The sequence below is a fragment of the Chaetodon auriga genome, chromosome 14 (genome assembly GCF_051107435.1).
Source record: "Chaetodon auriga isolate fChaAug3 chromosome 14, fChaAug3.hap1, whole genome shotgun sequence".
Classification (NCBI taxonomy): Eukaryota; Metazoa; Chordata; class Actinopteri; order Chaetodontiformes; family Chaetodontidae; genus Chaetodon; species Chaetodon auriga.
This window is the reverse complement of record NC_135087.1, coordinates 15859998-15884487: the sequence shown is the minus strand read 5'-3', so window position 1 is coordinate 15884487 and position 24490 is coordinate 15859998. Positions and strand designations below refer to the sequence as shown.

The window sequence follows — 24490 nt, the reverse complement described above, 5'->3', positions numbered from 1 at the left end:
AGGTGCAGGGGAAAAGGGGGATGACTAATTCATTTGGTAGTCATGAGGAGAACGGTTGGAGACAGCGAGGGATGGGGGGAGAGACGGGTGGAGGTGGTTTTGATGAAGAGGAGCAGGGTGGAGAAGGGGATTGAGAGGCTGATAGGAAAAGAGGAAGAGTGATGGATGAAAAGAAAGAGATGGGGATGGAGTGTGAGGGATGTGAGAGGTGTGGAGAAAGCAATAGATTAATGGTGAGAGGGGATGGACAGAGGGGAGGAAGAGGGGAGAGAAACGGTGGAGCGATGCAGTTCAGACTGAGAGGAGAGAGTGGCTGTTTAGGGAAGGTCGGAGCAATTACAAAAGGTAAGAAGAGCAGAGCGAACAGGAAAGATGTGAGGAGAAGATGCAGGGAAATATAATTAAGCGAGGAGCCAACGAGTGACAAAAACACTGACATCTGCACACAAAGTTTACAAAAGCAGGATCGCTCAGAGCAGACAATGATGGCGGAAAAAAGGATTAAAAAGCAAGCATGTGAAAATTTAGAAACATAACGCTGAAGTATGAATGAAGTCACCTTTTTCTGGCTGTTCAAAAAAAAAAAGGAGCTCGAAACAAAGGTCAACCAAAGTCAGATTAACCTAATGGCTGTGAATTTCGCTCTTGCCGCTCTCCGTTGTGTCAAGTGGCGCCATCAAACGTGCTTCCTCGCCGTCGTGCCAGTTCCACCGCTTGTTTTTCCGAGGCAATCAAACTCGCACGAGCAAAGCAGCGTTTCACCTTGCTCCCTGCTCGAATGGAGCTTTAGAAAGCAACCAAAGCAAAAATAGCAAGGACAACATTCTTTAATTAGGTGCGAGCCAAAAAAGAAGGAAGGCGTCAGATTGGTTGCGTGTCGTGGTTGGACTTCCTGTTTGGTGCGGCGTCGTGGTGCGAGCCTGTTTCTCTTAAAGCAAAGGACTCAGGTGTTTGCTGGAGGAGGTGCGGCTCCATAGCACGACTTGACCTGTCACCTCTTCTTTGAGGAGAAGGAATTTTCTCCTCTGGGATTAACAAAGTCTAACATCACGCAGACACAGTACAGAGGATTGAATGACAAGCCTGCCTGACTACTTTTTGAAAGCGAGCACGTGCCAGCGTCATATTCCAAACAATCGTCGGCACGCAACACCGTGTCTGCTTTTCCGAACATTTCACACTTCCCGGCCGTCTCCCGTTCCTGAGTGGCTGGGATTAACATGGTGCTGCAATATTGATTTACGTCCGCATAAAGCCTCTGCGGCTCTATATATTACACCACATTCAGCAGTCATCTATTCAATCAAATCTAATATTACACTGCCTCTCCACACAGCTGTCTAATAGCATTTAACTCACAGTTTGATTCCTGCATTCCCTCATGTACTTCAAACGCTTGCCTTCAATATCCTTCATTCGTTTCTACTATGCCAAGATGAAGTCTTTTGAAAAGCACGGAGGATGAATGAGCGTGTCTCTGTGTATGCGTGCGCGCGCGCGTGTGTGTGTGTGTGTGTGTGTGTGTGTGTGTGTGTGTGTGAAGACAGGATTAGCTGTGGCCTAAGGCTTAAGGTATGGAGTGGAGTGTATTTTAGAAGCTTCTAAATTAGCTGGGAAATGGGATTTTGAGACAATGGACTGGAAAAAACTCAAATGAAAGGATGCACTCGCAGCACTCCTTCATTTGCCTCTGATGTTCTGTCGCTCTCGCTTTTTCTCCTCTTTTTTCACTTTTTTCCTCACTCTTCATCTTCCCTCTCTCTCTCCCTTTGCTTTCCTACCTCTTCCTTTTCTCCTTCACTGTCTTCTTTGCACGTCTCCTTCTGTATTCTCTCACAGCATCTCCCCCCCCCCCCCCATCTCTGTTTCTGTCTCTCTCACCCTCTCTGTCCATATTACAGTTGACAGTGATGATGTAAGAACGGGAGTGTAAACAGTAGTATGAGGCTAACCTCACTTTGACCTACTTAAAACGGAAATCCCCTGGAGAACACACACACACACACGCACGCACACACGCACGCACGCACACACACACACACACACACACACACACACACACACACACACACATACACACTACAGACTCATATGCCTGAGTAAATATTGGACTTGGGTCAGCAGCCACTCTTCTCTTCTCATCTCACTGTCTGAGCAACTATCTGTCCATGAGTGCATTTTTTCATCTGTGAGCTCAGCTGTGCACAGGTGAGTGTGCACACCTTTGTCCACCTCTCAGAAAGCCACCACACATCTCCTTTCCTCTATTTCTTCTTCTCCTCCTCCTCCCCCCCCCTCCTTCCCCGGGCCTTTATTTACCTATGGAGGTGTATTTGTGTCTAAGCCGGGTTTCTGCTTCAAACGCAGCACTTCCGACCATGTAATAAAAGCCTGACGTCTGGCGTGCATCCAGGCTCCCATTGATAAACACGGGGGCTGTGCACACAAACACGGGGCTTGCCCAGGGCCCTGACGAGGAAGCTAGCATGGCTTTGTTTTTGAAATAGTGCTCCTGTTCTTTGCTGCGATCCTGTTGTTAAGTGTCTCTCTGCACCCACCCACTTATGGCATGATATGTGATCCAGTGATTGAACCACATCTGGGTGAACAGGGTTTCCCCTCTGGCTTTTAGATGTGGCAAGGGGGATGATCTGGTTTTTGGGTTTCAGGCTATGATTGGAATAAGGGAGCTGTTGTGGCTTGAGGTTCCATTTATTTGACTGACTACCCTAACCCTTTTCTTTGTTATTATTATTTGACTAAAGACGAACAAGTAGTCAGTTAACCTTTATTTATTCAGCCTAATGACGATGAAGATGACCTGAAAATAATTGACATATGTAACATTACAAGATGACAATTCAGCCACATGAAGCAGTCATCATCACACACACCCACACACTAGAACTGAGGAATTATTAATATGTGCTTTTTTCACATCTTATATATACATCTACTGTAAATATTTAACATTAGTTTCAATGAAATAAATGAAAACATAAATCATATGACTCACAAATTTCCCATAATAATATATAGCAGAAGAAAATATTGATCAATACAGCAGTAAGTGTGTGTAATTCTCATTATTTAAATGATTTATTTCCTTGGTGGTCAAAACGTTGCTTTTACTCTCTGAAAACCTGTGTACGTTCAGTAGTTACTTCATGTGTGCTCACAGAATTGTTATTGTCTAATCACAAATTTCCCCACATTTTTTCTCCCTCTCCCTCCCTGTGTCAACCAGAAATGTGACAAATTAAGGAAGCAGGACACTCCCATAATGCCAATTTTCCTGTCACTTTAAATGTTGCTGACATGCCGTTATTTTCCATCTTATCCTAAATTAACTGAGCAGCCCTTGAGGAGAGAGCTCGCTGAAAGAAAATGTGATAATCCACACTGAAACATATGAACACATTCAGGGATCTGATGCTAAACAGACACGGCAGGACCAGATTTAGGAGGAGGACGTGACTTTACATGAAGTCAGTGGGTGGAGCGTGACACGAACAATGCAAGAGTTAGGAGTTCACTTCTTAGTGAGATCGGTTTTTTGAGGAAGTGTCCACCACATGCCTCCATAGGTACAATAATTGACATTGCAGGAAAGAGCTATAGGATATTTGAAATTCTCTATATTTTTAGAATTAGTGCTTCAGTGATTTAATTGGCTAATAATTGAAAGGTGGATATAAAGGGACTTCTCTTGGGCATTTAAGGTCATTACATTCCCTTTTCTTAATAATGAATGAATGAATACATTAACTTTTTGTCCCCGTGTGTGCACAGCTGCTCATGCCGCATGCAAACCGTGTGCAGAGTAACTTTCCGAGTAATGCACAGAGTGTATAAACCTTATATCAAGATTTCATAAAGAATGTACAAAAGTACCGAATTGCTATCATTCACCCTGGATGCACAAATTACGACCCATTTAATGCTCTAATAATAGATCCATTTCACATGATACACCTCTTGCTGTGAAGGATAATCTTCTGCTATAAAATTATATCACCTAGCTGACAGGGATATTGCCCACCTACTACAGTATAATCACACAACAGATAAGAAATCAAACTGTGGGGAAAAATGGATTTTGATAGTAAAAACCTGAACACACCCAGGCTGCGTGTGCGTGTGCGTGTGCGCGCGCGTATATCATGAATGTGTGGCTCTGTGTACGTATGTTGTGTGTGCAGGCACTCGCGCGTGATCTCTCGCCGTGTCTCGCCGATCAGTTATCACTAATCCTTCCACTCAGAGCTCTTTAACAAGTTGCTATTGTGCTGCCGACGCTTAACATGAAGGAGGAACGACCTCCGTGGTGAATGAAAAGAAGAGGGAGAGGAAGGGAGGGAGAGATACAGAGGGAGGGAGAGGGAGAGGGCAACACCTCCGACAATGGGGAAGAAAATTGGTTTACACTAGATAGGCTTGTGATTACAGAGGGAAAGAAAATGACTTAGATTGAACAATAGGACTGAGCGTGTGTATTGGTGTGTGTGTGTGTGTGTTTGTATGTGTGTGTGTATGTTTCGAGGATTAGTGGGTGGTTAGGCTGGGATTTGGTTGAAATGAATTGGCGGGTATGGTGTGCTGATGGGTGCGTGTTTGGATGGTTTTCAGTCTGCATGTGTGTGTCCACATTCGTGCGTGTGCGTGTGCGTGTGTGTGTCTGTGTGTGTGTTTCCTTGTACGACATGCCTCTTTGTGACTCGATCTAACTGGGAATCAGAGTCTTTATTACAGCCGTTTAAACCTGAGACACACTCAGCAGCCCGACTCGTTGCCTCAATCTCTGTCGCACACATTTAGACAATTTTCAGAACAGAAGAGTGTTGTCGCACGCGCCATGACGTCATGAGTGTTCAGCAGGGAAAGCAGTGATTTCAACTCCAGGGAGACTGCAGCTGTCAGTCACTGTCATGAACGATACTGGGAAGAATATTGAAAGTTGTTTTTTTTTTTCATGTACACATATACTGTAAATACAAATCAAATGTGTGCATCAAAGACTAATGGAACATATATTTTGGAGACAGTTAAATTGTACTGTTCATAGATGAGAGACACTACAGAGACACTGTACCTCGTGCACTCTCAGCTGCATTATATGATGTCATTTCCTTATTTCCCCATCAGCTGGCAAAATGTGTTACATGCTATTTATGATATCCTGATTTAGAATCATCGTCAGAGCTTTAAAATATTGCAAATATACTGTAAAATGAATCATTGTGATTTATCGATCGTAGATCTAAATTACTCCTTTTTTTTTCAAGGAGGCCCAGCAGGAGACCTACGGCACCAGGGGTCCTGCCCCAGGAAACTCTGGGAAGGCCAACAATGAGGATGGCGTCTCCCACGACCGCCCGTCCAGTCTGCCGGTGAGTGACTGACAGTTCTGCCTGCCAATAATCACAAAGTGTGACTGAACTTAAAGAGTTGCACATTAGGGAAAAAATTATGTGTGTGTGTCTGTGTTGTAACAGACACCAAAACACACCATCGAGCCTGAAAGGAAAATGCGTTTGCTTGTCTTCATCGACCCCCTGTATCGCTTCCGTGTCTGTCAAGCATTTCTGCCCAATCAGAGGCCTCTGCTGTCCCCGCGACTCGCCTCTTCGTCTCATGTCCATCGGGAGACACGGATTTGATTGCAGAGCTTATGTCTGTGTTTTGACTGGCGTCCATGCCAAAGGCAAAAAGGCCACATGCATCAGCACCCACTCACACATACACCCACATGCACAGAAAAGCATATGCACAGACGCAGACATTCCCACTAATGCACGCACACACGCGAACCCACACGCATTTGGCATTTGGGCAAGCTAAAAATCGTTAAGCAGGTTGACTGGAGGAGTAATTGAGGAATGCTGAGGCCAGGCTGATCTATTAGCAGAGAGAGATGTGGGCTGCTCCAGTTTTTTGGCTAAACTAATCAGTTTTTACTCTCTATCATTTCTTCCCTCACAGCTCCTCAGCTCTTTCAAGAATAGAATAAATAGACATTTGCAAATGGTGGCAAATATTGGCACTGCTTGAGGTGTGTGCCGTTTAATTTACCAGATACTTTGGAACAGCCTCAGGAGTGGAGGAATAAACTGCAAGAAAAGCTAAATTAAGTGTATGAACTCAAATTAAGCGGTAATATTTTCCATAAGCTGATGCGTGTAGAGTCTGTGTTCGCCGGTCGTTCTTCTGTCTTTCAACTCAGATGCATCACTTTGCTTTCCTTCAGATTTATCTGTCAGTCCTCTAAGTGATTCCTACTCCTCTTTCTCATGCACACACACAGTGACACACGCTTTCTTTCTCTTTCTCTGTTTTTTTTTTTCCTCATACTCGTAGTATGTCATCTGCTTTATCTTGGCATTTCCCCTTGTCTTTCATTTTCATTCTCCCACACTCTTTACACCCCCCCCCCCCCTTCCCTTTTCCTCTCTGTCTTTCCCTCTAAAGTAGCATCATGAAAGCGCTTTTTTTCCCCCTCGTGCTATAATGAGAAATGGCCTTGATGTATCAGTGTGTGAATCCGGAGCGAGAGAGCAAGGCGAGGCGAGGAGCCACTGCAGTCGCGGGGGCCGATCTATTTGAACCACCACCACTATCACCCCACATTCCCTCGCCACTTTAATCCTGGCGTTTTACCCCTTGGGTTCTCCATGTGTTTTCACATCCCATCCAAAGCGCGTGGCTCGCCGAGATCCTAATCGGCGGCAAGTTTTGATGAGCGAGAGAGACACAGAGAGGGAGAGATGGATAGATAGAAGGGAGAGAGAGGAGAGAGAAATTGCTCAGCGTTTGCCAGGCTCTTCCAGCAAGCTGTCACGGCAGAGATGTAACCGTTTTTTTTTTTTTTTTTTCTCCCCCCCCTCTCTCTCTTTCTCACTCTCTTGCCGGCGTTTGATGTCAGATCTAAAGCTGCTGTCATCTTTTTTTTCCCCTTTCTCTCTGTCAGGAGGGAGGGAGCGCGGGTCGGCAAAGTGTCATGTTGTTGTTTTGGGACGAGTCTGCTGTGTGATGTGGCGGGATTTTTGAAGGGAGACCAAAGGGAAAAAGTGCTTTAGTAACTTATCACAAATGCAAGTCACAGTGCCCCTTGGGTCTTTTAAAATGTAATGTATTGGAGATAGAGCATTCCTTGTATTCCATATCATTGATCACTTAAATGCTCCAATTAGAAAAAACACAAAGTAAGTGCTCGGCCCCGGCTTGTTAGTGAAGCATTAGCAGTGCTGTTAGTGCTGACCTATCTACATTTCCATGTAACTTTGGCAAAAACGTTAATGTTCATGCGACTCTTCAAAGCGTGGCATTAACATTAAATTCTGTCACAGCGGCTCTCTGTATAATGAATGAATGAATGAGTGGTGTTTTCATTGCATACATTTCATTTTTCAGTGTATCATGTTAAATTGACCTGACATTGACCGCCTGATTTTTAATGTAGGGTTAGCATTATTGCTACGCTTTTCCCTCTCACAGTGTTTTCAGCCGCTTCAGACGCGCTCCAGTCTCGCTGAGCCTGTTCCTCCAGTCCCACACAATAGTGAAGTCAGGAGCCAGAGCAAAGATCATCTGCTGAGAGGATGAACCACTCGATTGTGAAACTTTTTAGCAATAGGTTGGGACAGGCCCCCATATGTTTTCTCCCCCCTTGTAGTTGCGAAGGGAAGGGCAAAAAACAATACAGAAATGTTAGTATTTCCTAAAGGTGACACCAACATACCTTTTTTTTTTGGATTGAATAAATAGTAAAAAAAAAAAAAAAAAAAATTAAAGTGCATTGTCAGTATTTAGACAGAAACTTCTTTTTTTTTTTAAATGATCCTGATTTCCTGACAACAGGTTTTGGCAGTTGCAGGTCAAAAATAGGTAAAATGTCATGTTGCTTACTGGCAGCGTGTCACAGAGCTGGACTGCATGATTGTCACAGGATGACATGTTGACTGCTGCCTTGTTATTTCGTGCTGTGTGGCGCTGACGTTTGTGGTACATGAAAACTGAAGGAGTGAGAGCTCTGTTTTCTTCCTCTCTTTAGAACCCTAAGCCCTTTGCATCTTTTGCCTAACATCGCTAAGCAGAGCCAATCCTTCCAGTGCCACAGTGAGGTGAGGAGCCAGGGCTTTCATACCCACCACCCCCCCAACCCCCGTTCCAGTCACTACATGTTCCCTGCTCTCCGGCGCTCCCCTGACAGCCTGCCAAGCTGCCGCACAGCCTCCCATCCTCTGGGACATGGGAGAGGATGGCCAGCCATGTGGAAAGACAGAGAGAGAGCGCTGGGGGTGGGAGGGTGAGGTGAGGAGGGAGGAGGAAGGGGAGGAGGGGGGAAGAGCAGGATGAGAAAGAGAATGAGTAAGAGAGAGAGAGAGAGGGTGTGAAGCGGTGAAGTGAAACGTGGTTATCTTTTTGTCACTTGTTCAGGGTGAGGGATGTTGAATTCAGGCTATGGGGTTCCGGCAGCAGCATGTTATTCACACTAGCACACACACACACACACACACACACACACACACACACACAAAATATTTTTGTATGTCTTTCAGTGCTCATTTGCCCCTCCTTGACTTATTTTCCATCAGACAAAAGGGAAAATTCAGAAACACTATCCCTCCCTCGCTGTCTCTTCCCTCTCACTCCTGTCCACCTTGCCCTCCTCTGTTTTTCCGATTGTTAGGTCATGAATGATTGACAGGGCACAGCTGGAGAGGCCTGCTCCCCTCCCCTCTCTCTCACTTTCTCTCCCTCCCTGCAACCACGCTCACACAGACCTCTTTGCTAACAAACACAACGTACACCACACGCTTTGATACCCGTTCTGTCCTCAGCAAGCTGCTTTCGCATACCCGTGTGTGTGTGTGTGTGTGTGTGTGTGTGTGTGTGTGTGTGTGTGTGTGTGTGTGCATGCTCTAGCAGAACATGTCAGTCAGGCTGCCTATACAGTACGTGCTCTCACTCTGGCTCTCCACACTGCTGTGTTTTATTTTAGAGTCCCCAGGCAAGCAGACAGGCCAGCAGGCAGCGCAGAGTAATGTCATCCAGCAGGGTTAGATTCAGCCCCCACATTAGTGCACACATGGTGGAGGAGAGCAGAGGAGAAAAGGAGGCAGAGGGAGTCATGAAAGCAAAGAAATATGAGGGAGATGAAGAGGGAAGGATCTATGATGGGGGAGAGAGGGAAGGAGGCAGCGGATGGAGGGACTCGTGTGGAAAGGAAAATATGTCTCTTATATTGGTCTGGACATATGGTTTAAAATATACAAAAAATACATACTGCACATGCAAATCAAATTTCAAGAGAGCATTCGAATTACACCAACAAAATGCATTAGCAGTCACCCCAAGTACATTTTCCACTGTGAAACCTAATTTCTGCTTGTATTTTTGTATGTATTTAAGTGCTTCATACTTCAAATATATTTTTTGCAGCATGTGGAGAGAGAGAAGGAGGGTAGGTGGGGGAGAGAGGGAGGCAGGGAGACTCGGAGACGAGATGTTCTCTGGACCCTGCTGCCTATTCTTAGAACAGACAGCAGCACTGAAGGCCACAGCAGCTCCCTGCCACAGCTATGAACACATAGCCGCTCTGAGAATAGGACAGCTAATCTGAAGCCAGTCTCACACTCGGAGGCGCAGCCGAGCGCTCGCTGTCACGCCAGGCTTAACCCTGTAGACCTGTTCGCTCGGATATGAGCAAGAGCGATTGATTCATTGTCACTTTACGTGTTGGAAGTCCATAATTTACTTCACGAGTTGAGATTTTTGCAGTATTTCTCACACCATTACTCGCAGCCTCCTCAAATTTGCTACCACACACACACACACACAATCCGTGTTTTCACCTCTGCTCCCGTTTCACCGCGGACCCTGATATCATGACACAGCGAGACGGAGGACCCTGGCTTCATCTAAAATGCAGACGGGTTATTTTTCAGCTTGTATGCCAGACTGTTTTCGTTTGCTCCTCATGAATCATTTAGCGGGCACACAAAGCTTCATGTACATGCGTAGTTTTTTTGATCCTCAAGAGCCGGGAACACGTGTTTTTGCCAGGGCCGTACAATTTGTTCCCCCATGGCTTGAAAACACAGATGTACAGGAAGTGGAATTGATCTGTGGTGAAAATTTCTCTGGGCCTTTCATCTGTGCACATCATCAACATCGTTCTTAACCCGGAGAATTCACCTGTGATTAAATCTGAAACCGTGTTTGCAGTGACTGTTGTTTTAATTAGGCAGTTTTCGAAATACTCGTTTTTAATATTTCATACGCTCAAATGTCTGCGGTGCCTTGAGATGAGTAGCCACGTAGGAATTCAGTTTTTGAATTTTATAACGCACTTCAGTCTGTAGCTCTGCAAGTCCGGTTTGAAATGATGTCCGCTGAAGCCAGCTGAAAAAAGGCCAGCCAGCCGTCGGAAGATCCAAGTTTCAACCTTCATGTTGTCAAGCATCTGCTCTGCTGAAGTGTCCTTTAGCAGGACACTGAATCCCCATCAGAGCTCCTCCGCAGCTGACACTGCACTCTCCTCCCCTGTGGAGGAAAGACACAGTAAAAGAGAATTTCCCGATGGGGATCAATAAAGTGTTTTTTTTTTTTTTTTTTTTTTTTTGCCTGAAGGCTTTTAGTCGTGTCTTATGGCAAAATTTGATGGCTCCACACTGTTCTACCTACTGGGAGCTATGCTGGCCAGTGTAGGTTGTTAAAGCAAACTGGTAACACAAGGCTGAGCAGCAGTGGTAGAGAGGGGGGGGGGGGGGGGGGGTCCTCAGCTGTGGAGGAGTCCATGTTTATATCCAACCACCCCTGACAAGTTTGCTGACTGAAACCCAGCCCAGCAGAGTGAAGGGCAGATAGTAGGACTATGTGTGTGTGTGTGTGTGTGTGTCCGAGCACTACTCTTACACACTTGCCTACCCCTATGCTCACACACAGGTACACCCCCAGTGTGTGACAGGCTTTATGATTGGAGTGTAAGGGGGGGGAAATGGAGAGGGATGAACTTGGTTAAGAAAACACCAGTTCAGTTCCACTGGCGCCTCTCCACCAGCCTCTCCTACAGAGGAGGAGAGACAGAGGGGGTAGATAAGGGAGGAGGAGGAGGAGGAGAGGGAGCGAGGACTGACCCTAAAAGGAGAGAAATGTTTCTCCTTTGCATCTTTTTTTTATCCTCTGCCCATCAGTTCTCCTCCTCTGGCTGGTGTCTTTCGTCAAAGCTGAAGACTAGTTCAAACTCAGGACAGAAGAGGACAGAGGAGGAGAGGCAGCTCACTGCTGTGGGTTTCCATTAACACAGCACACGTGCACACACACACACACACACACACACACACACACACACACACACACACACACACACCAGTGATCTGTATTTCTATGAAGAGCAGGATTCTGCATAAGCATCTTGTAAAAACTGATGATGTCAATGGAAAGTGGATGACTACGTGTGCGTCAGTGAGTGTGTGCATGTCCTGGTATGTGCATGCGTGTGAGCGTTTGTACGCATCTGTGGTCTGTTTGTGTGTGTGTTTTTTTATTTTTTTCAGGGACACAAAACACACATCAACACCTTCCTAACTGTCCTCCCCGTTCCACCATGGGGCAGTCAGCAGCATGACAGTGTGTGAAAGCTGAGGCTGCTGTATCGTGATCTTGGAGATACACAGTAAATGAACATGACACACTGCGTGTTTTACCAGTTTGGCTTGTCCTTTCGAGGTGTTATATCCGGTGTTGTTCTTAAAATGTGAAGAGGAACCCGGCTGGACGTCACCTCGGTTCGCTCAGTTCAATTTGAGTTTGAGTTCGCTTCTGATAAAACACTCTCAAATCTATACTTGATGTATAGATTTCATTTTCACCGCCATTAACGCCAGATATGCCCTTCTGGCACTAAGCCCCGCATTACAAATGGTGATTTTCTGTTACCACATTAATATTTAAATTAACTGTTAAAGTGGCCTCAAATGTTATTGAGCCAATCCGAACTGAAGATTGGAGTCATCTATTTGATATTCATTAGTAGGTTGGACGTGGGAATGTTTTCTTGTCAAATGATTTTTCAGTGTCTGTATCTGGAGGAATTTCTCTTCCTCGCTGGATAATAACGTGGACAAATATTTGAAGCTGAGTGACATTTGCTGTAGCTGACAGTTTTTATTTTCGTAATCCACCTTTTCTTCTGCTCAGCTTTCATTCTTTTGACTGTAGCATATAAAAGCAAAGAGAAAGAAAGAGCTAGTGAGTGGAAATGGAGTTGCTGTAGAAGGAAAGAATAAGTAAAAGACTATATAATCTCCCTCAGTTCCTTTCCTCTTCACCTCCCTCCTCGCCTTCTCCCTTCTTTAACGTCCACGCTCCTTCCCTAGCTTCAGTCTTCCACTTCTAACCTTTCTGGGTTTATTTTTATGTCTGGTCCTGGATGCCTGGCCTCCCAGCAGGCTGGCTGGGCAGGGGAAAGAGGAGGGAAGGAGCCAGCGGAGGAATGGAGGAGAAGTAAAGTGAAGGTATTGAAGGAGGGATGGAGGGAATGTTCTGTCATCACCATGGCTCCCTCTGGCTGCTGGGAGGCTGAAATTACATCTGACTTTGAAGTTCGGGGCAGCAACACTGCCAGTGTTGCTATAGTGACAGGAAGTGTGTGTGCGTGTGTGTGCGTGCGCATGCATGCATGTGTGTAAACTCCTTGGGAGGTTTATTATGCATGATCCACACTGTGACTAGTCCTGATGGCATTACAGTGCTGTTATTAATCTACTCTCATAAGATACCTGTGCTTTAAACACATCCACACACACGAACATATCTGGGAAATCATGCTAAGATGCATTCACGCACACACACACACACACACACTTACACGCACACACACACACGCACACACGACCCATTTCACAGCTGGATTCAAACTTCATGTCGTGCCTTTTAAAGATTAAGATAAAGTTTTTCCTCTTATTATCTTTGAGAAGGTTTAGCTGGCTGCACACTGTGCTTCCAGGCAAATGCACAAGCAAGTGTGTTTGAAAAAACACACACATATGCACACTCACGCAGAGTTGTTCAGATTGCAGATAGCTGTGTTTGGGTTGTTTGAGCTGCTAATATTCCACCGAGTCCTCGAATATTTATGGCTTTTGTTTCATCAAACTCTGAGCGTGAGGAGAAGAACATTTTCAAAGGTAATGTTAATACAGGAGATAGATAGATAGATAGATAGATAGATAGATAGATAGATAGATAGATAGGTAAAGAGGTAGAACAGATTCTCTTTTAGAATAAGACAGTATAATAAAAAAGACGAAGGGAGGAGAGAGTAGACGTATATGGAGAGGAGGGATGGTGGGAGAGAGTGAAAATAATGTTCCATTAATGCAGAGCCAGGCTCTCGCTGAGGGCCCAGCGCCAATCTGCATCTCCCTACAGTCTGCCTGCTATACATTTTTCATGAACGAGAATTAGCGACGGATTGCCGCTGCAAATCGCTTCTCCTTGGTCGGGGGGGGGGAAGGAAGAGAAAGACAGAGACGGCCGAGAGTCAAGGAGGGAGGGAACAGTACAGAGATGAGGAGAGGTGAAATAGAGGAGAACAGAACGGAATGATTGAAAGGGATGTGGGGAATAAAGGGGAGAAAAGGATAGTATGTTATATGACAGGTGTGGTGTCCAGGCACACTGTCAGCTCTCATTATGACCAGGATATACACACTCCTGTATGTACTGAGAGAGCAGGTCTGGCTCAGGATCTAATGTAACTCTTTACTGACATTTTCCCCCTCGTGCTATTTCAAAACTCATCCAGAGACACAAAATACATTATACAACTGTTTTTGCAGTAGGACTCCTCATCACTAGTAAACTTGACCTCTGTTTTTTAGAAAGTGTAGTATTTTTCTTATGTAGTTCAGTCTGGTCTTCTCCTCTCTTCTCCACATATTTCCTCTCCTTGCCCTGTGCACCATATAGTTCTGACCCCAATCTTAGCCTCTCTCCGCTCCTATACAGCCCGTTTTCCACTGGTGGCCTTGCATTGCTATTGCAGACCCTGGCTGACTGACTCATACGCTAGTTTACTGACTGCTCTTTGTTTCTGAAAAGAAGGATTTTCTGGAGTTTGCCTGTGTGAGATTGCATGGGTTTGTAGATGTGTGAAGGCACTAAAAGTCACTCTCCAATCAGCCCCCTCGTATTTAACTTAGCTGTCTGCAGTTTATTGTGGAATCGATGACATTTAACGTTCCATAAGTCTTATTTTTGCATCTGCAGTTCTGTTTTTGATCTCAAATATTTGAAGACACGCAGCTGTAGTTCCCTCTGTTGAGGTTTTCAGAGTGTGTTTTATGTCCCCGTCCTGGCCCTGACTGGCTGTGTGTCTTTGTGTGCAGCGCGTTTCAGTGTTACTCCTCTCACTGTGGACCAGGAACACACTGTCACCACTTGGCTGTCCACTGCTACAATATCACTGATTTATATGGGCTACAGGGTGGACCCAGAAATGTGCATGTATCTGTATTGGTGATGAAAAGATGAAAAGAAACAGGTCTTTGACAGAGAGAAGACTCGTATTTGTGTGTGCGTGTGTGTGTGTGTGCAGGCCCTATGATTGCTGCTGTAATCTGCTCTCTCCTGCCAGCCACAGTTATTACAGTTGTCGATATGGTGCTCAGGGCTTTATAGACACAAGCAACAAGAGTCAGTCTGGATGCCTGCCAGAGTGTGTGTGTGTGTGTGTGTGTGTGTGTGCGTGCCAAAGTGCTTTACAGTTGTTTGTGCCCTTGTGTGTGCACGTGTGTGCATGATCCTTTGCTCTGTGTATGTCACTGAGCTTTCCTCTCATGTAAAGACTGGTTCGACAGTGTGTTAATTGCTTATGTTACAAAGTGTTTGGCCCAGCGTTGCATGCTTGATATGTACAGTGTTTACTCCCGCGTGTGCGTGTATGTACAGTATGTCAGTTAATGTGTGTGGGCCCATCTTTGCTGTTACAGTACCCGCTTGCTTCACTGTTAATGGATGGAAGAGGGGAAAAGAAACAGACAGCAGGAAGGAAAGGAGAAGGCTTTGGTGTCTGGAAGGCGTTTCTCAACATTAACCACGTGTTTGTTATTGTTCTCATCATGCTTGAGTTTGAAAGTCTAACTGGACACTGATAACCGGGGGTTGCATATTTATTATTGCTAACTTGCCTTGCATATTGTGAAATGATGCTAAAGGTGTACCCAGTGGCTTAAAAAGTGTCACCGCGGGGTCCTGATCAAGGGTCCGTATGTGACGAGTTTGGATAATATGTTGGCATAGAAGAAGAAAGAGAAAGACAGAGGGAGGCGGGGAGAAGAGTTTTGGCTGGGAACAAAAGCAGGGAAGGAAGGGAGGCATTGAGGTGTGGAGGGGTTTTCTCCTCGTGGCATTCAGCCCTGACTGACGCCTGTTGTTCGGTCCTCCTCTGCTGTTTACTGTCCTGCCAGCCTGATTACTATCAGGGCTTGGCAGTGACTTACAATGGGACTGAAACAATGCTTGTGTAACAGTTGCTTTTGTAACACTGTCATACATGCATAAGCACACACACAAAGACACACACTGCGAGGGTCACTGATGGCCCATTTTCACAGTCGCACTGCTCTTTTTGAAGTGTATGACCATCTGTCAGTGTTGGCCAAACGATTAAACAAATCCTCCCTCTCTCTTTCTCTCTGCGTCTCTTTCTCTGTGTGTCACTACGTACACGTGTTTGTGCACCACCGGAGTGTTTCGGGTCTCCGAGCGTATCAGCAACCTGCGACCTCCAAGACATGAAAAACCCATCTTCCATGGTGTTCACACGCGCGTGTGTGTGTGTGTGTGTGTGTGTGTGCGTGTGTGTGTGTGTGTGAGAGAGAGAGAGAGAGTATTCTTTTGTTTTGATGAAGTAAAACTCCCATCTCTAGATGGATGTACCACGCTAGAAATTAAGAAACAATATCCCTTCTGTTCAGTGAAAACAACTTGTTTTTAATGGATTCTTTATGAGCTCTAATTCTTGGAAATGTTTCTGTGTGTTCTGAGTAACGTTTGCTTGTTACGATTGATTCTTATTAAGTTTTAATTGTTGTTTCTCTATGGACTGAGTACATTTTTAATGATTTTAATTATTTCATAATATATTAAGACCCCCTGAGCCCACATCACCCATAAACACCCAGTGGGATTTTTTATATAAATATGCAGCAATGCATCTTGAACAAACAACTCTTGACCTTTTTTGGGGGGGGGGGCATGCAGTCAATTTTTTTTTTTTTAATTTTTTTTTTTTTGGGGGGTGTGTATGTCTGTGTGTGAGTGTGTTTCATGTATTTCAACAATTTCCTGTTTTGTCTTTTGTATGGATTTCTTATACATGACAATAATGCATCACATGATGCAAAAGAAGAGAAATGAAGACAACAGGAGAGGAGGAGGAGGAGGAGGAGGAGGAGGAGGAGAGATTAAATTTGTCTACAGATGTTTGTACATTTTACACCACCGGAAACTTCCTGTGTGTGCATCTAGCAGTACTACATTTTGCAGTACTTGCACTTGACTTGAATATTTACGTTTTGTTTTACTCAAACTTGCAATAACTTTTTTTTTTTTTGGCAACAGAAACGAGCTGTGAACACAACGTGAACATGTTTTGACACATTTTAAGCTGATACGGTGAACTTGTTATCAGACTGCTACCTATCCAGCAGATACAGAGCAGCATTAGCATTCTTTTGGACTCATATTTCTGTGTACTTCAAATCAGTCTTTTAGTAGTCATCACAGATCATCATCGTTATGAATCAGTAATTCATGATTCACTTTTCTTCTAGCTCTGCTTAGTGTCCACTCTCTGTGGAGGGAAGTATCCGCCTCTTTGGCTGGTAAATGCTCCAGTTATTTTCACCTGCTGACTTTATGAGCAGGTAGTGTGAAGTTTTTTGTTAGTTTGTGTGTTCATTTTCGTCATTTAACTGAAAACAGTTGCCTGCTGATGCCCAAAACTGGGCTGACAGTGGTGACAATGAACAAAACAGTCAAGTTACAGGCGGAAAAACCAAAAACGATAAGCACCATGGAGGGTGCAGAGTCAGGTGATCGTTCAGGTGCAGGTTCATCACTATTCACGAGTCCTTCACATGCAATTCGTCATCCATTGGCAATATGAAAACACTGATTGTAGCTGCTTTGCTTTACTTTCACTCCTTCACAAATTTTGGGCAAACTATTGTAAGCTGGTTTGCAGACTAACATTCTATAAGAAGAATTGCAAATGAAGCTATCAAACACAAATATGAAGCTGTTAAAATGAGCTCCACCTTGACAAGCTAAAGGCTGTTTACATAAAAAAGCACCAATGATAATAATGTATTAATATTATATATTGAAATAGCACTCTGAAAGGGACCACTCAACAGAAAAAGTACTTTTGTTTGTGCAGCATTTTGCTGCTAAAACTGTTCTACTTTAACTTTATCATGAATGGAGGATTTATACTTGCTATGCAGTATATTTACATATTAACACTAGATCCCCCCCCCCCCCAAGGATGTGAAAATGGATCTGACTACTTCTGTCAACACTGACCAAAAAACAAATGAACATCTCGGCAGCCAAACACCAACCTCATCACAAGAATCACCAGAAGATTAGTCCTGTTAAGACAGCACGAGTTTCACACGCACACACACGCACACACGCACACATACACACACTCAATCGGGGTAATTTTGAAAGAGTCTTGTGGTAGCTTTGCATAGCATTTGGGCTAATGGCGTGCCGTGCGCTTCCTCCCAGGTCGGCGCATCCATTAGCAGCCACATTACTGCCACATAATGGCTTATTGGTTGGTGGGAAAAAATTACCAATGAGCCAGGACGAGAACAGAGAGACAGAGCAAGACGGAGAGATAAAAAGATGAAGAGAGAGAGGCAGAGAGAGATGAAGAAAGCTGTCTCTAGCAGGGCCTCCGAATTGAGTTACAGCTGTTATGATTTGTTGTCTCTCAAGTCTTTTTTTCTCCCTTCTTTTTCATTTCTTGTTTCCGCCCCCTTCCCTTTCACCCTCAGGGTTTTGGGAGGTTTTTATCTTTCTAATGAGCCGTTGATTCTCCTTTTTTTTTCTTTTTTGTCCTTACCTCATTCGTTCTGGATGGAAGGCAATATCTGTCATACTGTCAAGCCAGAGTTTGCATCCAGCACATGCGTGTGTGTGTGTGTGTGTGTGTGTGTGTGTGGACTGTGGTGGAGCTAAGTGGTGTAAAGTGTTTACGCTGTGATTTTGGTTGGCGTTGGTGGAAGGAGTGGATGCATGGGTCAGAGTAGTTTGGCGCGGTGGCCAAGGTCTCCATGTTGTACTCCCAGCCTTATCAATATGCAGCACGGTGGGCGGTTTGTACTTGACTTGATTGCTTTAATTGGTTGGACACATTTGCAACACATACACACACACAAACACACACGCAGGGTTATAGCACTATCTGCGGTGCAGCGGTTGCTCCAAATGTATTGTTGTTGTGATGTTTTGTCCAGCGAATGTGGGACTCCGCACTGCTCGGTTCAACTTTGCATGAGTCATTCTGCTCCTACACACTCATATGCATATTCTGCAAACACACATGCATGCATGCACACACTCACACATGCATATACAAACAGACAGTTTGGAGTTGGGAGAAGTTTAAAGGTGAGCCTCTGTTATGAGCAAAATTCATAAATATGTATAAGACACAAATTGTAATGCGTACGCTCACGCACACGCATGAACACACACACACACACACACACACACACACACACACGAATGAACTGTCAAGTGTGTGTGTCAGCCGCTGTATGTATGTATATCTGTGGCTGCTTGGAGGTAGCTCAGCAAACATGTGCTTACTTGCTAGCTTGGCTTGGGTAGCACATGTGTTTATGTGTGTGTTTTGAGTGTGTGTGTCTGAGTGTGTGTGGGTGTGTGTGTGTGTGTGTGTGGGGGGGTTAAAATGATGTGGAAATCAAATTCACCTTGAAGTGTCCTTCTCTCTCCCCTCGCCACCCCCGTATTTTTGCCTTCGTCTTTGCTTTGAACGCACTGCAGCACTCAGTTCAAAGAGAAGCGCCTGCTTGTGCATGCGAGTGTGTGTGCGAGTGTGTGTGTGTGTGCTGGTGTGTGTTTGTTAGGAATGACAGCAGGGTTTGAGGTGGAAAGGGGGAGAAAGAGAGAAAGACCCACCACTGCATTCCTTTAACTTTGCAACATCCAGCCCCCCCCCCCCATCCTTCCCCATCAAAGAGCAGCCAGGCTTAGAGGAGCACTTGTCCTTCTCACCAACCCCCCCCCTCCCCCAATTAAAAACAACCTGGGACAGAGGGGATGGAGCAGGGAGGGAGAGGGTGAGACAAGGTCGATTGAGGGAAGGAGGAGGCAACAGAGAGAGTGGATGGAGTGAATCGACTCAGGATGGAGATGGATGTGTGGTCGTGACAGAGAGAGAGAATCCTCAGAGAGACTTCCCGGTGACCTTTCACCTTTTTGCTCCTTTTCAAGATGGAGCACGCAGCTGGTCAGGTGTTTGCCCTGCAGAGGTGGGAACCTTTGAACAGTGCTCCATTTTCTACAGGGGGCTTTTTAATCAAGGGACCCTCATTGCCACCCACGTTGAGCTAAAGTGGAACATTTTGTGACTACTGTAACTTTAGAGTTTTTTAATAGTCTTTTGAATTTATTTAGTTTGTGCGTGTGTGTGTTTTTATGCACGTGTGTGGCATTATGTGCACACGCTCCTCTTCATGATCGGCCTTTATTGTTCTTTTAATATAATACTGTAAAGAGAAAGTGTGTGAGTGTGTGCACGTCATTGTAAGCATTGATTGGTATTTCTGCAAGTGCATGTATATGAATTTGAGCCTGTGTATGTATATTTGTACACACACACACACTCGTGCACTTGTGCATGGGACTTTGGGAATCTGATTGGAGCATTTGACCTAAAGGTCACCCACCGGTGGCAGTAGACAGTTTGAGATTAGCAGTCAATATCAGATATTCACAGCTGACTTTTGCTCAGGTTAATCAAACATGATTAATGACTCCAGCACTTCGTATTCAAGTCTCAGCTTCAGACAAGACCTGAAAAAACCAAGGGACAAAGGAGGAAAGAAGGAAGGAAAGAAGGAAGGAAGGAAAATTTAAATAAACATGTTTTTCTAGGGCATCAAAGAGGGAATCATTAAAGGGAGGAAGGAAACAGATATCAAGGAAGGTTGGAAGGATGAAATGACATTGGTAAGGAAATGATGTAAGAAGCGCCGGGTTGGAAAGATCTTGGGAAATAAAAACAGAGAAGCCAGACGAGAGAGACACGAGACATTTGGAATGCAGGAAAAGAAATTCTCACATCGCTACCAGGTGGCCAAATGGAGAGTTTATGTTCCCCCTTCTCTCTCTCTTTCTCTCTCCCTCTCCCTCTCTCCCCCTCACTCGCTCCTCCTGGGTCCCACGGAGGCTGGTTTAAGACGACGAAGCGGCAGGGCAGTAGACAGTAAAGGTCACCTCGTCTTCCTCTTCCTCCCCGCTTCCTCATTCCTACCATCTCTACAATGATTTCCACTCAGAATCCTTGGCCAAACTTCTGCCTCTGTTATGGGGAGAAATGTTTACACTTGGCATCAGAATGCAGAATTATTGCCAGAGACAGACAAGAAAGGCCTGAATCTTTACTCCAAAGGTTTGCCCACATCACTTTTTATAGCTCAGTTAGCACTTCAAATCACATTTGTTATTATATTAGTTTACTTTTAGCCTCTTTTTTTTTATCACTGAAGTCTGAATTCACTAGTCTCTACAAAGTGCTGTCAGAATAAGATCCTAATGATAGTTAAAGAAAACGCAGAAGAAGATACAGAAAATAAGAAAATGGCGATGAAAGTAAAAAATTGTACAAAGTCAAATCCTAAAAAATGTAAACATAAGAAACCAGTCCTTCCATTTTCCTTCCATTTCTATTGTTTCTCTGCCCCTCCTGTGTCTTCTGTCTCTCCTGTCACTTTCTAATGTTTCTCCTCTCCTTTCTATTTCTCACCATCTTTTTCATCCTGATCTCTTCTTTCCTTTCGACCTCATCCCCTCTTATTTCCTGTCCTCCTCCTCCTCTCCTCTCTGACTCAGGAGGCTGTAATCTCCAAAAGGTCAGTCCTAGCTGACATTTTCCGTGGAACCTCATTGATTTCCGCTCCGCGCGTTGTGATTGGCTAACCGAAGCTGCCTCCATTTCCCACCAATCCCCTTTAACCAGGAAGGCAGCCAGCCAGCCGACCCCGGGGTCAACCAGCTCCAAATAGCTTTTTCTGGAGCGCTACATTCTTGTTTGCTCTATATTTCTCTCCTTTCTGCCTGCACACCTTCCTGCAGGCTGAGGAAAGAGGGAGAGGAGAGAGGGATGGATGAAGGAGGAGGATTAAGGCTTAAAATGGAAGTTTACAAGGCCAATGGTTTTCATAGTGTGGTACAGGGGTTCCCATGGGGCCCTGATAGGGCTCCAGAGGGCCCCTGGCAAAACAAGGAATTGCTTCATTTTACTGTATTTCACCAGAAAATGTGAGAAATTGTGAGAATGACATCCTACCATATAGAATGTACTCTCTGCTATCATACAGTATCTATTCATACAGTACTAAACCCTTGGAATCCCCCCTGTGGGGGTTTGGGGAAAATAATATCAGGTTGGGGTCTGTGGCCCCAACAAGCTAAGAAATCCTGCACTATGAGCATTGTACTCTGTATCCGTGTTTATTGTTTTATTTGAGTGTAAACTTGCGATCGAGATGTCTACTTGGTCTGTACTAAGCTGAGATGTGAGAATCCCTGCTCACATGCTGCACTGCACAAAGGCGGCTGAAGAGAGAATTTAACCACCTTGTTGATGTTAGAGAAACAATCTGGATTGCTTGTATTTACTATTTGGGTCAAGTCGTACACAGAGGACCCTGCCAAATGTTTTCCTGCTTGCTGTAAGTGCACCCATTCTCTCACAGTGGAGTGTCTGACAAGTTGCGAGGTGCTTTTTGTGATGTCCTCTGATCCATCAAAGAGCAGCCCCCAAAAGTCAGCCGAGTGCAACTTTGCTCTCAGCTCCCCACTGATTTGTGCAACTCCAACATTCACTCCTAGCAGCTTCAATAAAGCTAAAGCCTCATGAAATGCTAGAGGAAAAACATGACGCAGAACTTGTTCTTCGTTCAACTTGTGTCACCATTAAGTGGGCAGCTGAACCTCTCAGCTTGACTAGCCGGTTTGTTCATCGCTAGTTTGTTTGTGTAGACTAGAAATGTGCATCGCTGACCAATGATAGTCGCTGCCGTCTTCTTCTGTTGAGTTTTATGGCAGTTGGTGTCCATAAGTGTTGCATTGCCACCATCTGTTGAATTGTAACAGCTTCACACTGCAAACTATGTACAGTGTTCGCCCAGAGTCGTCCCATTCACAACATGGTCCATTCTGCAACCAAGACCCAGCTGAACTGCTGCTTGGTATGCAAAGGTGTGCTTTCAAACAACTGGCTGCCCTGCATATCTGATTTTTGTCATGCGTGTGTACCAATTATGTGCACCCCTGATTAGGAATGAAGCATGGTGGTGCTTCAGAGATGCCCTGGCCTACAACTCTCATTCTCCAGACATAAGGGAGCTTGCTTTTTCGATACAAACCCCAGCAAAAGTCCAGGTTTCTGTGAAAATAAAATGCAAGAGTCTCTTTATCGTGCTGACCGTTCTTTGTATGGGAAACTCTGTCCCTGTTGGGTTTTTGCTACTTTATTGATGTCTCCAGGAAATGTTGCTCACTTTCTCATCATTAATAGCTCATGTCAGTTATAGAACATGATGATAATCTGGATTGAGTGTCTTGCTTAAGGACGCTTCAGTAGGGGTGGTACTTGGGGGCTTTGGCCCCTGCTCTCCAGCTGAAAGTTACCCTGGATTCAGCACAGTTACAGAGTCTATGCACTTATGCCGAAGGCTACACTATCGCTGATGTGTGCCTTCTCAGACATGTGACTACACATCTGGGCTACAGCAACACAACGTGGAGGCCGTATGAACTGTGACTGCTCAGCTTGTGCTGCATACCTGACGCCATGATAAGTTTCAACTGTACGCAAAGCGAAATCTGGAATAATTCATGTGAATATTCTCGGCTTATGTGGACCCTGACTGCCACACGCACGTGGTTTTGCATGACTCATACTGAAGTATTGTACCTCTTTCCCTCGTCTCTTTATCTGTTGGTGTTTTCTTCCTCCTGCCCCTCCCGGCTCTGCCGCTTCTTCCTGCAGAAAACGCCGTCCTCGTGAGACAGTAGTAGCGGCACTGGTAGAAAATGTCCGAACGCAACGGCGTAAACAAACGGGCAGACAGCTCTCTGTCTTTCTCTGTGAAGTGATAATGTGTTCCCCACGCTGTTTTTGTTCTCATGCTAATGAAGTGGACCGCATCGGTAATCACTTTCAAACCCTCAGCCAGGGAAAGAGTGGAAACGGCAAAACAAAGGCTCAAACAAAAGGAAGCTTTGCTGTTGCGTGTGTGTGTGTGTGTGTGTGTGTGTGTGTGTGTGTGTGTGTGTGTGTGTGTGTGTGTGTGTGTGTGTGTGTGTGTGCAGAAGTGGAGGTAGAAATAGAATTGGTGGTGTGTTTGAAGTGGGCTTGTGTGTGTGTGTGTGTACCCTTTTCTGTATTTATACAAACCCACAAATACACAGCCAACCCTCGTGGCTGGCTGCAGGGGGAGGTCAAAGGTCACTGGATTCATCTGATGAGATTGTTGCGTTAAATGTTCAAATACAGCAGAGCCTAATCCTGATTTATCAGTTCCAGTAGAAGTGATTAAACATGACAATATATAGGGCATAAGCTGTCCAAACGACCAATTCTCACTTCCTTGTCTGACATCATGTTTCCCAGCATGCATTTTACCGTGCAGAGGTTGTCCACTTCAAACCGCCTTTAGAAAAGCCCCTTTCCTTTGATCCTATGTGTGCTGATAGATAGCTAGTTGAGGCTTTTCTGGGGCAATCACCGCTCTTTCAAAAAGCTACTCGCATTTGTCTTTTCTGCTGTAAGTCTTCATCTTGTCGTGAGTGTCTGACAGCTGCTGCAGACACACACTCTTTACCTTGTTTACTGTGAAGAAACAAACTTAAAAGTCCAGGCAGAGCAGCAGAGTCGCTCGGCAGCTGCTGTTATGGACTGAAAACTCACTTTAACTTCTCTCAGGAATATAGCAATTCTGTCTGGTGTCTCAAAGTTTGAACGTCATGTCTCAGCACTGCTGTCTTGCTTGACCATTCATTGATTGCAGCAATATTGTAACATCAGGATGGCCTGACCTTTGACCTCTTTGCTACCAGTCATTAAATTAAGGAAGTGATGGTTCTTCTGCCCGTGCACTGAAAAGAATCATTGAAACAGCTTAGCACAATGTCTCCAGCACCATAAAAATAA

At 44.9% G+C, this 24490-nt stretch overlaps 1 protein-coding gene across 3 annotated transcripts in view; it reads left to right on the top strand.

The window, feature by feature from the left end:
- Window positions 1-24490, top strand: part of LOC143331338 (AT-rich interactive domain-containing protein 1B-like) — a 167687-nt gene that overhangs the window by 51133 nt on the left and 92064 nt on the right. For all 3 annotated transcript variants that reach the window (XM_076748100.1, XM_076748099.1, XM_076748098.1), the window contains exon 4: window positions 5286-5390. In XM_076748100.1, the coding sequence (XP_076604215.1) occupies window positions 5286-5390 (105 nt within the window). The remainder of the gene's footprint in view (window positions 1-5285; window positions 5391-24490) is intronic.